The following is a 14,339-nucleotide window of genomic DNA, read 5'->3' as shown; positions in this document are numbered from 1 at the left end:
ACAGAGTCTCTCCCTCTTTCGCCCAGGCTGGACTGCAGTGGTATGGTCACAGCTCACTGCAACCTCTAACTCCTGGGCTTAAGGGATCCTCACTTCAGCCTCTTAACTAGCTGGGGTCACGGGTGTGTGTTACCATGCCCAGCTAATAACATGTATTTTGTATTTTTGTAGAGACAGGGTTTCACCATGCTGCCCAGGCTGGTCTCAAACTCCTAAACTCAAACAGTCTGCCTGCCTCAGCTTCCCAAAGTTCTGGTGTTAGCCGCTGTACCCAGCCTGGACCTGATTTTAAAATATCATATAGTGTTATTGTAATATTATGGCACCAGAAGGAATAACTTAAAACATAACTTCAATTTCTAAATCATATCCTGAAAAAATATGTATTGATAAAAACTATTCACACTCCATAAGCCTACCACCCACAATAAGTCTTTTGCTTAAAATGAGAAGGAACAAAAGAACATACATGTTCATGCTTAAGGAAAAATGTGGCTGAATAGTAAAAAGGAGCTGCTTAGCACTGGGTAGGGTAAGGGATTGCATTTCTAGCCTAGAAAGATGAATCCCTGAGGCCTGTTAAATGTGCAGCAGTGTAGACTATACAGAAACAGAGTTAGTTCCTGTGGCTGTTTATATTTTCTATATTGATGTAGCACTCAGTGCAGACAGGAGGCAGAAACTTCAGCAGTAATTTGAACAGGGACTATTTTCTGTTCTTTATTAAATATTAAGAAGGATTTTTAACCAGAAAGAAGCAGTAAGGTGGTGAAAGAAGACTCTAAGCAACGCAGTGATAGCAAATGCGAAAAGCAGCTATGACCTCCAGGTCTGAGGAAGAGAGAACAGGGCAGGAACGAAGGAGTGAGAAGACCCGACCTCAAAGGCTGAGATTCGGACAAGACCTCTTCGGAGACAGGGTTGTGGCAGAGAAACTTGCCAGAGGGTGTGACAACTGCTGGTCTGCAGGGATGGCTTGCCCAGTGACTGAGAAACTTGCTGAAAGGTACAGACAGGTCAAAGTTCTGTACCTGGTTGCGAAATCCAAATCTTCATTCTTGGAAGTCCTGAGTTCCTAAAAGTTCTGCTCTCTTTTTTGGGGGCGGGGGGTGCTGCATTTCCTCTGTTAATCTTTACTACTGGGCACAGAAACCCTAAGAGGCACCCCGAGGGATCCTCTGGGTTCCAGAGTTCTCCTTGACTCCGTTGTGCACCAGCAACCCAATTGCCCCTTGGTATTCAGAATCGATCACTTCAGCCAGCAGAGTGACCCCCTTTTCTGCCTTTGTTTCAGCACCTTAAGGATCACAAAGTGACCGGTCATCAGTGTCATCTAATTCAATAGAATTTTTGTCACGTTTTCTGGTGGAAACATTCTTCCCTTGGGAGCTAAGACTTCCAAATCAGCAAATCCTAAAGTTGCAGAAACAAGAAGCTATAATTTTGGCATAAGACTGAGAGGCACCTCTTGATTCTTGGCATATGGCTGTAAGAGAGATAGCACCATATACTGTTTCAAAGCATGCGCTGCATCCTGTGACACAGAACCACATTCTTTCATGGATTTGCTTCTTCTGAATGTTGCTGGCAGTACAAGGTGTGTACCACCATGCCCAGCTAATTTTGTTGTTGTTTTTTTGTAGAGACAGGGTCTCACTATGTTGCCCAGGCTTAAACTCCTGGGCTCAAGTTATCTTCCCTGCTTGGCCTCCCAAAGTGCTGGGACTAGAACCACTGTGCCTGGCCTCAAATGAATCTTCAGTAAGCTATTTGACCTTTCTATTAGGCCAGCCACTTCTGGGTGATGGGTTATATGATAAGATCACTGAATTCTATGGGCATGAGTCCGTTGTTGCCTGTCTTTTGCTGTGAAATGGGTCCTTGATGGGAGCTGATGCTGTGAGAATACCGTGAACATATAGAACATAAGGTGTTCTATAGGTTCATGCCTGGTGGTTCTGGCTGGTACAGTCGAGTCAGGGAATGCAAATCCATATCCAAAATAAATGTGTATTCTAGTGAGGATGATGGACGAGGTTCAGTGCTGTGAACCTGTCACTAGGTGGCTGGTTGTTCCCCATGGTTCATGCTGCCATGTTGGGACCTCAGTCTTGATCTCTGCTGTTGACTAGTTAGGCACTCAGCACCTGAGGTGTCCAGGCCAGCCTTGGTAAGGGGAAAACCACATTGTTTAACTTGATCCCTGACACCATGGCCATTTTGTTTAAGGGCCATCAAGCAAACAAGGGTGGCTGCAAAAGGAAACTGACCAATAGCCACAGAGTGTGTCATTGCCTAATTATTTAACTGCTTTCTCTGCAGTGGATTCCCTTGGGTGAGCATTCAGATGCCGCAAAAACACCGTTAGAGTCTGTGCCCATTTTCAAAGCCTCATCCACAGAACTCTTCCCAGACACTCTTGACACCCATCTGTCAATCTGTTCCTTCCAGGTTCCTGAACATCCTGCTAACTCTTTAGCAGCTGCCCAATTAAGAAAGGCCATTGAATGTGAATTAAATATGTAAAAAACTGTCATATAAAAAACTTTGTATTTTCAAATACAATGAAAAGACTGTGACATTTCAGAACATAGTAGTGACGATAGAAACCACCACTGCAGCACCAATAAGGGGTAACGTGTCTTGAGGACTTCCTGTGTATCAACAATCATTCGAAGTACGTCTAAGTACTAGCACACTAAATTCTGACAGTAACTCTATGAAATGGGGACTATTATTTTCTTTAAGAGGAAACTAAGGCACAGAAAGATTTAGCAATTTATCTCATGTCACATAGTGACAGCATCAGTGAGGATGTTTTCGGCTACAGTTGACAGAAACTGCCAACAATCGGTGCACTTCTTTTGTGGCATTACTGGAAGATGCAGGTATGACAGGCCTCAGAACTTGTTGAGTCGATGGCTGAGCAAAGTCATCAGTCAAATTTATTTCCATCTTTGTTTTTGAGACAGAGTCTTGCTCTGTCACCAAGGCTGTAGGGCAGTGGTGTGATCTCAGCTCACTGCAGCCTCTGCCCTTCAGGTTCAAACAATTCTCGTGCCTCAGCCTCCTGACTAGCTGGGATTATGGCATGTGTCATCACACCCAGCTAATTTTTGTATTTTTAGTCGACATGGGGTTTCACCATATTGGCCAGGCTGATCTCAAACTTCTGACTTCAAGTGCTCTTCCCACCTCAGCCTCCCAAAGTGCTGGGATTATAGTCATGAGTCACCATGGCCAACCTATTTCTATCTTTTTCGACATCTGTGCCCTGGCTGGCCCCTCTTGTGATCACTGAGTGATCGTGTCAGTTCTTGGCATTACTTCCACCCTCAGCAAAGTCCAGAGTCAAGGAAGAAACCTCTCCTCTGGCACCCCCTTTTAGGAGTGTAGAAAGCTTTCTTACTAGCCCCCAACTGATCCTTCCTAAATCTCCCTCTTCAGTCCTGAGTTCTACACCCATCCCTGGACATCGACTGCCAACGAGAGTGGGATAACTGTGATGGGCATAGCCCAGCTTGGAGTTACACTTGGCACTGGGGATATGGTCAACTTCATCTGAGTTCTGTGGGGGACAAATCTGAGGCTTGGCCCGCATGCAAGAAGAGGGGAATTGCCATGGCTGCCCTGCATTGGGGTCTGCTCTTGTTGGCAGAAGAGGCAGGATATAGAATCAGACATTCTGCCTTTTGCACCTACACTGAGAAGTCTGATAATTCTACTTGGGCTTCTGTGGTTCTCTTCTTTAGCTGACATTTTAGAAACGGTTGTGGCTGGTTTAATCAAATTGACAGAGTGCATCAGAAAACTGCCTTTTTAATGCTGTTTGAGATGCCTGTCATTACAAATCTGTATTCGTTGACAAACACTTGCTCCTGGCCTATTCAGATTTTTTAGGAAGAGTGTTTGAAAATCAAATATAGGAGGGTGGTGTGATCATCTTAAAGAAGCAATTCTCAAACATTTTTATTTCAAGACCTCTCTATATTCTGAAAAATTATCAGCGCCCTCAGAGAGCTTCAGTTTATGTTGGTCCTATCTATTGATAGTTGCCAGATTGGAAATTTAAAATATATTTAAATTGATTCATTTAAAATAAGGATAAACCAGGTGTGTGTTGATATAAATACCATATTTCATTTATTTTGGTTTTTTTTGTTTTTTGTTTTTGTTTTTGTTTTTTTTGAGACAGCTTCTTTCTCTGTTGCCGAGGCTGGAATGTGGTGGTACGTTCACAGCTCACTGCAGCCTCAACCTTCTGGGCTCAAACAGTCCTCCTGCCTCAGCCTCTCGAGTAGCTGGAAATAGACTATTTTAAAGAAAAAACTAACTATATTGTTTTAAAACAAAACCTTTCAAGGGAAGAGTGTCACTGTGTTACATTTTTGCCAAGCTTTTCCATGCCTGGCTAAATGGAAGAGAGCTCAATTCTCATAGCTGCTTCTGTGTAATCTATAGCCTCAGGAAAACTCCACTGAACATTTGTGAGCAAATGATAGTAAAAAAGACAAATAAAATCTTAATATTATTATAAAATTAGTTTGATCTCATTGATATTCTAAAAGAATGTCGCAGAACCCCAGGGGTCCTCAGACCATACTTTGAGAACCACTGTCTTAAAGGGTTTCTGCTGAATAGGCCCGTAAATAATCTAGAATTATTTCCAGCAGTAGCACAGGTAGGAACAGTACAAAAGATATTAAAAGCAGTTATATAAATTGATCATATCTTAGAAAAGTGGAAATCAGATGAGTATCAGTAGAGCAATATGCCCCAGTCCAGGGAGTTGGATAATCTCATTATCCTCCTTAGCTCCAGAGCCAATTCAGAGTTTTCCTCACCTCACTAACCTCTTAGAATGCTTAAAATACGATATGATTTATGCAAAAAAAAGTACACACTAACATCTATTTCTTAGAAAATACCTATGACACAAAGCACATTTAATTTCTTTTGTTTTCAGACTTAATATTTCAGATGATTTAAAGGTTGGCTTTTTCAACACAGACCATGCTACTCAAACCGATGCCAGTGAAATATTGTCAATAAATGAGTTGAGTTCATCTACACAAAAGTTACAACAGGTAAATCTGAATTTAATTTGAAACTTCTGAGATAATTTTTGGCATTAATTGCCTTCATGTTTCTTTCATAGACAGAAGTGAAATAATTAAGATTTTTAAAATACTAGCATCATTGAGCAACAGCTGAATAATAGTTGTGCTTTAAAAATTATTAATATAGGCTACAAATATTTATATCATGCTTACATAAGTTAATTTGTTTAGTAAAGTATTTTGATACTCTGGAATACTTTTGAAATCTGTGAACATTTTCTATTTATGATACTTTAAAAAATTATCAAACATTTTTGCATATAGATAGATAAATGTAGGGAATAATATAATGAATAACTGTGTAACCCATCATCCAACTTTGTCAAATGTTAACATTTTATTATATTTTGATTTTTTTTTTTTTTTTTTTTTTGAGACAGTGTCTTACTCTGTCACCTAGGCTGGAGTGGAGAGGTGTGGTCATAGCTCACTGCAGCTTCTACCTCCAGGGCCCAGGTGATCCTCCCACTTCAGCCTCACAAGTAGCTGGGACTACAGATGCACCCAGCTAATTGTTTTGTATTTTTTGTAGAGGTGGGATTTTGTCATGTTTTTCAGGCCGGTCTTGAACTCCTGGGCTCAAGCAGTCCACCCACCTCAGCCTCCCAAAGTACTGGCATCACAGGCACGAGCCATCTTGCCTGGCTGGATCTTTTTTTATTGTAAAGAAATATAGTATTGCATGTACTTTGGAGCTCAAGAGTTATTATTAAAAACCCTAATCAATAAAGCTGTTACATGAGGTAGCATCCCACTATTAATACTCTTGTCTACCTTGATTTTATTTTGACATTTGGAAGTTGTTCCATATTGACACATAAAAGAATTTTCTTATTTATTTCACAAGTATATTACATCACAAAATATACATCATATATTTAGCTTTCCATATTGATGGACATTTTGGTCATTTCTAATATTTTACTGTGATGAATAATCCACCACAGCACATACTCATATGCCAGTAAATCTGTGATGTAAATTCTTAAAAGTGGAATTTCTGAGTCAGAGGATGTATGCGTTAGTCATTTTGAAGGATATTGCCAAATTGCCCTGCATAGGGATTGTACCAATTTACACTCCCGCTAGTAACTTTTGAGGACGTCTCTTACCTACATATTTGCCAATGTATTGTCTCCTTTTATACTTTCAGAAGCATTTTATTATTTTGTAACTAAGTGTGTCCAAATGACCATGTTCTGGTCAGATGGAAAAGGTCTGTGGCAGCTCTGGGGAGACTTCTTTGAGAGAGTTCAATGCACCCTCTGTCACTTCTCCCTTCATTCCTCCTTCCTTCCCTGCTTCTTCCCTCCCTCCTTCCCTCATTCCCTCCCTCCCTCCCTCTCTCCCTCCCCTCCCTCCCCTTCCTCCCCTCCCTCCCCTTCCTTCCCTCCCTCCCTCCCTCCCTCCCTCCCTCCCTCCCTTCCTTCCTTCCTTCCTTCCTTCCTTTCCTTATTTCTTTGGCTAGAGCATGGATTCTACCGTTTGGACCATGAGGTTGAAATAGTTTACAAAAGAGTCATAAGATGGAAGAATCTTAGATTATTTTATCCATTGATTGCCTAGGTAGCTTTCTAGGGAGATAAATTATTTCTCATTTATGCTTCTGTTATTTAGTTTTTTTTTTTTTTTTTTTGAGACAGGGTCTCACTCTGTCACCTAGGCTGGAGTGTAGTGACGGTATCGTAGGTGACAACAGCCTCAACTTCCTGGGCTTGAGTGATTCTCCCGCCTCAGCCTACTTAGTAACTGGGACTACGGGTGTATACCACCACAGCTGGCTAGTTATTTTCTATACTTTTGTAAAGACAGGGTCTTAATATGTTGCCCAGGCTGGTCCCAAACCCCTGGCCTTGAGTGATCCGGCTGCCTTGGCCTCCCAAAGTGTTGGGAATGCAGGCTATTCCCAACCACACCTGGCTATTTGGACTTTTTGTTATAGCTGAACCAAAACCTGATGCAAATGTTAAATCAGATTAAGGAGGTCGTCTATTTCTAATTAATAAAGTCTTTTTTAAAATTATGAAAGACTGGTCTTGAATACTTTTCAGGGACTTATTGAGATGATCATGCAGTCATATGGCTTTTCTCCTTTATCTGATGATGTGGTAAAATTTGGGGGGTTTTTTGTTTTTGTTTTGAGAGTAGTAAACCATCCTTGACTTCCTGAAATAAACCCAACTGGATCATAATATTTCTTTTTGCATTTCTGCATTATTTGCTACTATTTTATTGAGGATTTATTTTCATCTGTTTTAAGTGAGATTTCCCTATAATTTTTTCTTTTTTCTTTCCTTTCCTTTTTTTTTTTTTTAAAAAAAAAAACAGGGTCTTGCTCTGTTGCCCAGGCTGAAGTGCAGTGAAAATCATAACGCACTGTGACCTTGAACTCCTGGACACAAGCAATTCTCCCACTGCAGCCTCCTAAGTAACCAGGATTATGGGAATGTACAGCCTTGCCCAGCTAATTTTTAAAGTTTTGGTAGAGATAGGGTCTTGCTATGTTGTCCAAGCTATACCGTATAATAACTCTTTTCTTATACTATTGTTGTTCAATCTTAGTACCAAGGTCACAATATCCTCATAAGATGAGAAGTTTCCTAGTCTATTCTCTGGAATAGTTCACATAAGATTGAGAGTATCTATTTCTTCAATATTTGTTAGAACTTGCATGTAAAACTATGCTTATTTTTATTACTACTGTTATTTTGTTATGTATGTATTACTGTTGTCTTAAATATTCTGGGTCAGTTTTGATGTTATGTTTTGCTACAAAAGTATTTATTTTTGTTAAATCTTCAAATTATTGGTATAATGTTTATTGCATTCTCTCATTATTTTTAAGTATTTATCGTATCTGTAGTTATATTCCTTTTTAAATGTTGAATATTGTCTACATATCTCCTTTCTTTTTTCTTAGTGACTCTTGGCAGAGTTGTCTATTTTATTAGCTTTTTGCAGACTCCCAATTTTAGGGTGTATTAATCCTCTCTATTGTATCTTTATTTTCTAGTTCATACATTTATTTTATTATATTTATTATTTTATTTCTTCTCCTTTCTTTGTGTTTACTCTGTTTTTCTTTTTTTGTTGTTTTGTTTTGTTTTTTTATGAGACAGGGTCCACTCTGTTTCCCAGGCTGGGGTGTAGTGGCAGAGTCACGGCTCACTGCAGCTTGGCTTCCTGGTCTCAAGCGATCCTCCTGCCTCAGCTGCCTGAGTAACTGGAACTACAGGCATGTGCCACCACACCTGGCTAATTTTTTTAATTTGTTAGAGAAGTAGGGTCTCACTGTGTTGCCCAGGCTGACCTCAACCTTCTGAGCTTAAGAGATCCTCCTGCCTCAGCCTCTCAAAGTGCTAGGATTATAGGTGTGAGCCACTGTGCCTGACTTGTTTTTCTTCTTTTAATTTCTTGAGTTGGATCTGGGTATCAATTAAGATAGCGTATAGCTCCATGTTTAGAAAAAACCAACTGCTTGGCTTCATAAAATATCAAGAGGTGTGGAGTTAGAGAATCCAGGGTTAGGGTAGTGGCTTTCTGATCATGTGATGTACATTCATTTTATCTTCTCACATCTCCACTATTAGTGCCTGGCTTTTGTTGCTCTAGTTCTGATACATTAGCAAAATGGCTGCTTCCCTTCCAGCCTCCATCTGCTTTTCATACAGGAAGGAGAATACGGGAGAAGTAGGGAGGAGTGGTAGCTATCTTAGGAAAGCAAAAACTTTCCATAGAAACCCTTGCCATATGTTTCATTGGCTGTATCTGTATCACATGACCCCTTGAACTATAAGGAGCTGCAAAGAAGTTATTTTAGCTATGCACATGGCTGCCCTGAACAATGTCATGTTTCCATCAGTAAGGAAGTACCATGGTACTGAAGATTGGGCTGACAGCTACCAATGCCTATAGATTGTAGATTTTGAGGCTTTATTCTCTTTTATAGGCATTAAACTACACATTTTCCACTAACTACATTTTTAGCTTCCACAAACTATAAAATACAGTATTTTTATTAGTATTTAAATGTAAACACTCAAATTTTTCATTTGTTTGTTCATTTCATTTATTCATCTGCATAATAAGAAGGTTATTAAATTTTCAAACATGCTTTTTAGAATATTTTTATGTTGCTGATTTTTAAATTCAATGCTTTATTGTTGGAGAACACAGACCTTGTGAGACACATTATTCGGTAGTTTTTCTTGTTTCTGAGATGGAGTCTTGCTCTGTCACCCAGGCTGGAGTGCAATGGTAAAATCTCAGCTCACTGCAACCTCTGCCTCCCAGGTTCAAGCAATTCTCCTGCCTCAGCCTCCCGAGTAGCTGGGATTACAGGTGTGTACCACCACCCCTGACTAATTTTTGTATTTTTAGTAGAGACAGGGTTTCACCATGTTGGCCAGGCTGGTCTCAAACTCCTGACCTAGTGATACACACCCCTCAACCTCCCAAAGTGCTAGGATTACAGGCGTGAGCCACCATGCCTGGCCAGGAAATTTAAAACAATATGTATTTGTTAATTGTTGGATTTAAAAATACTTTCTATATGAAGGCTTTTGCCATATTGTCTGTTTTTGTCAATGTTAATTTATCTGTATCAACATTCTTTGGGCTAGTATTTACCTGGTAAATCTTTCTCATTTCTACACTGACATTATTTCTGTGTTGTGTCATATATATATATTTTTTTTTCAAAACTATATACAATTTATAGGATATATATGTATATATATATAAATTGTATATAGTTTTGAATTGTATATAGTTTTGAATAGACATATATATGTATATATATAGCCTATAAATTGTATATAGTTTTGAAAAATCCAGTCTAATAATCCCTTTTAATAGCTGTTTTGTTCTTAGTATTGTGACTACTGATACGTTTTTATTTTCCTGACACTTCTTTTAAAATTTTTCTTTATCTTTTTTCTATACCTTTTTTCTCCTTCCCTACTTTCCATTGTATTGATAACTTTTCTTTAGTTTCTATTCTCTCCTCTACTAATAATTATTTTATCTTTATTCTTTTAATGATTATCCTCAAGTTTGTACATTAACAGTGGACTAGGATTTGTCATTTCTACCAAACAAAACAAGAAATGTAGAACCTTTATCTCTAATCATGTCCTTCCGTCTTTTATATCATTATTATCGAGTATTTCAGTTGTTCTATCCTAATATTTTTGCAGTTAACAGTTCATAATGTTTTATGCAATTAATGCTTTTTAATATTTGCTCACATTTACCAATTTCTTTGCTCATCATTCTTTCCCATATCTCAGTACTTCTTTCTGAGTTTAATTTTTATTATTTCTAACAATCTTTTGATCCTTTGCTCAGCAAGGATTATAGTGTACTTAGCAAAAATATTGTACAACTTCATGTAAAATGCAATAACCTTGCAACTGTTTCCCACCCTCCCGTCTTTTCTGCTATGAGTATCATATGTATTTATTATACCTATATTATAAACTCAAAGTGTTTGCTTTAAATAGTGCTATAAATTTTAAGCTAATAAGAGGAAAAGCTGGTAATTTATCTGTACCAAGATACTTACTGTTTCCTTTGCTCTTTATTTTTCCACAAGATCTAGCTGGAAAATCCAGCACATATTATTTCTCTTTAGCCCAAAACACTTTCTTTAGCTATTCTCATACTGTAGGTATTTGGCACCTAATTCTGTTTTCTTTATTTAAAATGTTTTTACATTGAATATAGAATTCCGGGTTGACAAGTTGTGTTTTTTTCCCTCACTTTACAATTGCTCTGCAGGCATTAATAGTGTCTAAGAAAATAGCTGTTATTAGTCATTTCAAATGTTATTCCCCTGTATGTAGCTGTTTCTTTTCTGTCTGCTTTCAACATTTTCTTTTAATCTTTGGTTTTCGACAGCTTGATTATTATGTACCTAGGTGTGGTTTTGATGTATTTACCCGGCTTGGATAAATAAATTAAGCATCTGCAATCTGCACGTCTTACCAGATTTGGGAGACTTGGAGCCGCTAAATGTATCTTCAAATATTTGTTTTCCCCACGTTTTCTATCCTCTCCTTCTGCAATTCCAATTACTTGTATATTAGACTTCTTGTTATTAACTCACGAGTCCCTAAAGTGTCTGTTTTGTAAAATTTTTTAAATCTTTTTTCTTTCTGCTTTTTGACACATCTTCAAGTTCACATAGTTTTTTCTGCTGTCTTTGTTCTATTAAGTTCTTTCAGTGAAGTTTTAATTTCGGATATTGTATTTTTCAACTCTGGATTTTGTTTTCCTTATGAAAATTTTCTGTTTGTCTGTTGATATTTCCTTTTTTTATTTATTGCAGCGTATTTTTCTTTACCTTATCATGCATAGTTATAATAACTGCTTCAAAATCTTTGTCTGGCAATTCTGACATTTTGGTAATATTGGAATTGGTTTTAATCATTATTTTCTTAAGACTGAATTACATTTTCCTGGTTTTTGTATATCCAGTAATTTGGATTATATTGTAGACAGCGTGGATGTTATGCCCTGGGTTTTGATATATTCCCCTAAAGGCTATTGAGATTTTTTTTTTTTTAGCACACAATTAACTTGTTTGGATTAGAATAAAAAATTATTTTTTTTAGCAGTCCAAATCTTGGTTTTGTTCTATTATTTCTAGCTGGGATATTTGCAGTCTGCCCCATGTATGTATCTTTCAGGGTTGAGCTAGAGATTTGTTCAGAGGTAGTTTTTGTTTTGTTTGCTTGTTTGTTTATGAGACAGGGTTTCCCTCTGTTGCCCAGGGTGGAGTGCAGTAGCACAATCATAGCTCACAGCAGCCCCAAACTCCTAGGCTCAAGTGATCCTTCTGCCTCAGCTTCCCAGGTAGCTGGGACTACAGATACGCGTCACCATGCAGGGCTATTTTTTAAATTTTTTGTAGAGACAGGTCTCACTATACTGCTCAGGTTTGTCTTAAACTGCTGGCTTCAAGTGATCCTTCCTCCTCGGCTTCCCGAAGTGCTGGGATTATACACATAAGCCACTGTGCCTGGCTTGTTCCAAGTTTTTAACAGTGATTTTAGAGTTCCCCCTTTTGATTTTTTTTTTCTTTTCCAGGATCCCCACCCAAACACTGTCACTTAACTTCTCAAAGGTATTCTTGCCTGTAAAATAAAATCTTCTATATATTTTGAGAACACTAAAATGAAATTCTTCCCAGGATGCCAGTACACCAGGCATCAAGTTCCAAATTAACTGTGAGTTAGAAACCATTTGCAGATTTTGCAAGGGGAATGTTTCACAGTAGATGAGTGCCTCAGCTTGTGAATCAGATCAAGGACAATAAAGAAGGTCAGGGAGCGAAGAGAAAAAAACTGCGGAAGCGGCGTCTTTAGAGCGAACTATTGCCATGGTTCTCACGGGAGAGGGATGCAGAAACATTCCTCCTAGACTCAAAGCTAGAAAGGTAGGCTTCAGTGGAGCTTGAATGTATTTGCTGCTATTAGAAGACCCAACAGACTGGTGCTTGATTCGTGCTTGAGGACACTAAATGGGGCTGTGATTAGAAGATAGAATGGCTTGTTTGGGATCAGTCTGCACTTCTAGAGTTATTGGGGTAAAGGTTGTATAATTGTTTCCTGTAAACCATATGTGGCCCTGAGAGAGAGAGAAAAAAAACCAGTGTGGAGTCATTTTGGGTTCTGTCCAGTAGAGTGATCTGGAAGAACAAAGGACCACCAACAGCAGGGAGAAGAAAGAGGTGAACTCCAGATTCACAAAACTTGAGGAAGGAGCAGCAAGTGACCACTCAGAGTACAGAAGCATCTGCTTAGGTCAAGATATATCTACAAAGGAGAGGGTCCCAGCAGTCAGAATCTCTAGAGAAGCTACATCCGTGCCCAAGGGAAGAGAAGTTAGTTATCCTGCCCTGTAACACCATAGGGAAGCCACCCAGCAGGTGGGAACATCCCACCAGGTAGGAACATCTTTGCTCTTCTATCCCTGCTGCCTTTTATATAAGCATATCTATATATCCTGGTGGAGATACAGCCACTCGGGTGCTGGGGAGGAGGTGGGAAGAGAGAGCTCAAGGAAAAATCACACTCTTTTTCATTACCCTCAGCTTGGAGTACAGGGAAAAGTCTTATGAATGAAGTTGGAAGCATTTTAACTCCATATACATATATATATATATATGTTTGTTTGTTTTTGAGACGGAGTCTTGCTGTTGCCCAGGCTGGAGTACAGTGGTGCCATCTTGGCTCACTACAACCTCCACCTCCTGGGTTCAAGCTCCCAAGTGACTGGGATTACAGGGGCACACTGCCACGTCTGGCTAATTTTTTGTGTTTTTAGTGGAGATGGGGTTTCACCATGTCAGCCAGGTTGGCCTCAAACTCCTGACTTCAGGTGATCTGCCTACCTTGGCTTCCCAAAGTGCTGGAATTACAGGCATGAGCCACCTAACCCAGTAGTTATATTCTAAATGCTACTCTGAGGCTGTATTTGTAGCGATGGTAAGACTCTGTTCCCAAGAATGAATAGAAAAGTCACGGGATTTTCTAGTTTGCATTCAGAGCAGGGGAAGATTACCTAGAGAATACATTTATTTTTAGATCTCTCTTTTTTCCTTTTTTTACTTTTTTGAAGAGACGGAGTCTCACTATATTGTCCAGGCTGGTTTCAAACTCCTGGGCTCAACTGATTCACCCACCTTACCCTCCCAAAGTGTTGAGATTACAGGTAGGAGCCTTAGTGAATACTTTGAAATAGATGGAAGTAGATAAAAATACATTGTGTTTCGATTGTTACAAATAGTTCTTAGTCAACATGCTGGTTATGTATTTAAATGCTTGTGCTAGTAGAGTCTCAGCAAGTGATGATTCTTGCCTATCTTTTCTGATCTGAAGTCCACATCTTGAGAACTTACCTTTTGAGATAGGACAGAAGGCCAACATTAGCACAGATATTTTCTTCTGTGTGAGAAGAAACTGCTAAGACACTCTTGTCTTTTACTCCATCAGTATTTCTTAGTTTGGCAAATTAATTGTCACTTTGAAAGCCTGGCCACCTAGGATGGAATTACTGGAATCCTGCAGTGCATACAATCATCATAAACATCAGGACAGACCTCTGACCAGAAACGCAGCTTGTATGTCCAGAATCAGAGAATGCACTGGAGTTTTTACACAGATATACTCTCTATAATAATGTATATTTTTCCATTTTTTAAAATTGTTTGTA

General features: G+C 38.9%; 1 protein-coding gene across 12 annotated transcripts in view; it reads left to right on the top strand.

Moving 5' to 3' along the window:
* Positions 1-14,339, top strand: part of C7H10orf67 (chromosome 7 C10orf67 homolog) — a 120,330-nt gene that overhangs the window by 4,044 nt on the left and 101,947 nt on the right. For 4 of the 12 annotated variants that reach the window (XM_017974103.5, XM_078332933.1, XM_035306947.3 and 1 more), the window contains exon 2: positions 4,967-5,087. The exons of 2 other annotated variants lie outside the window; for them this stretch is intronic. In XM_017974103.5, coding sequence (XP_017829592.2) covers positions 4,967-5,087 — 121 coding nt within the window. Of the gene's footprint in view, positions 1-266; positions 1,007-1,294; positions 1,598-4,966; positions 5,088-14,339 lie in introns of those variants that run through there. 6 more of the 12 variants (XR_004745530.3, XM_035306946.3, XM_035306949.3 and 3 more) reach the window with 5 other exon arrangements.

The sequence above is a fragment of the Callithrix jacchus genome, chromosome 7 (assembly GCF_049354715.1).
Source record: "Callithrix jacchus isolate 240 chromosome 7, calJac240_pri, whole genome shotgun sequence".
Taxonomy (NCBI): domain Eukaryota; kingdom Metazoa; phylum Chordata; class Mammalia; order Primates; family Cebidae; genus Callithrix; species Callithrix jacchus.
The sequence above is the reverse complement of the archived record's forward strand: the minus strand, read 5'-3'. Positions and strand labels throughout refer to the sequence as shown.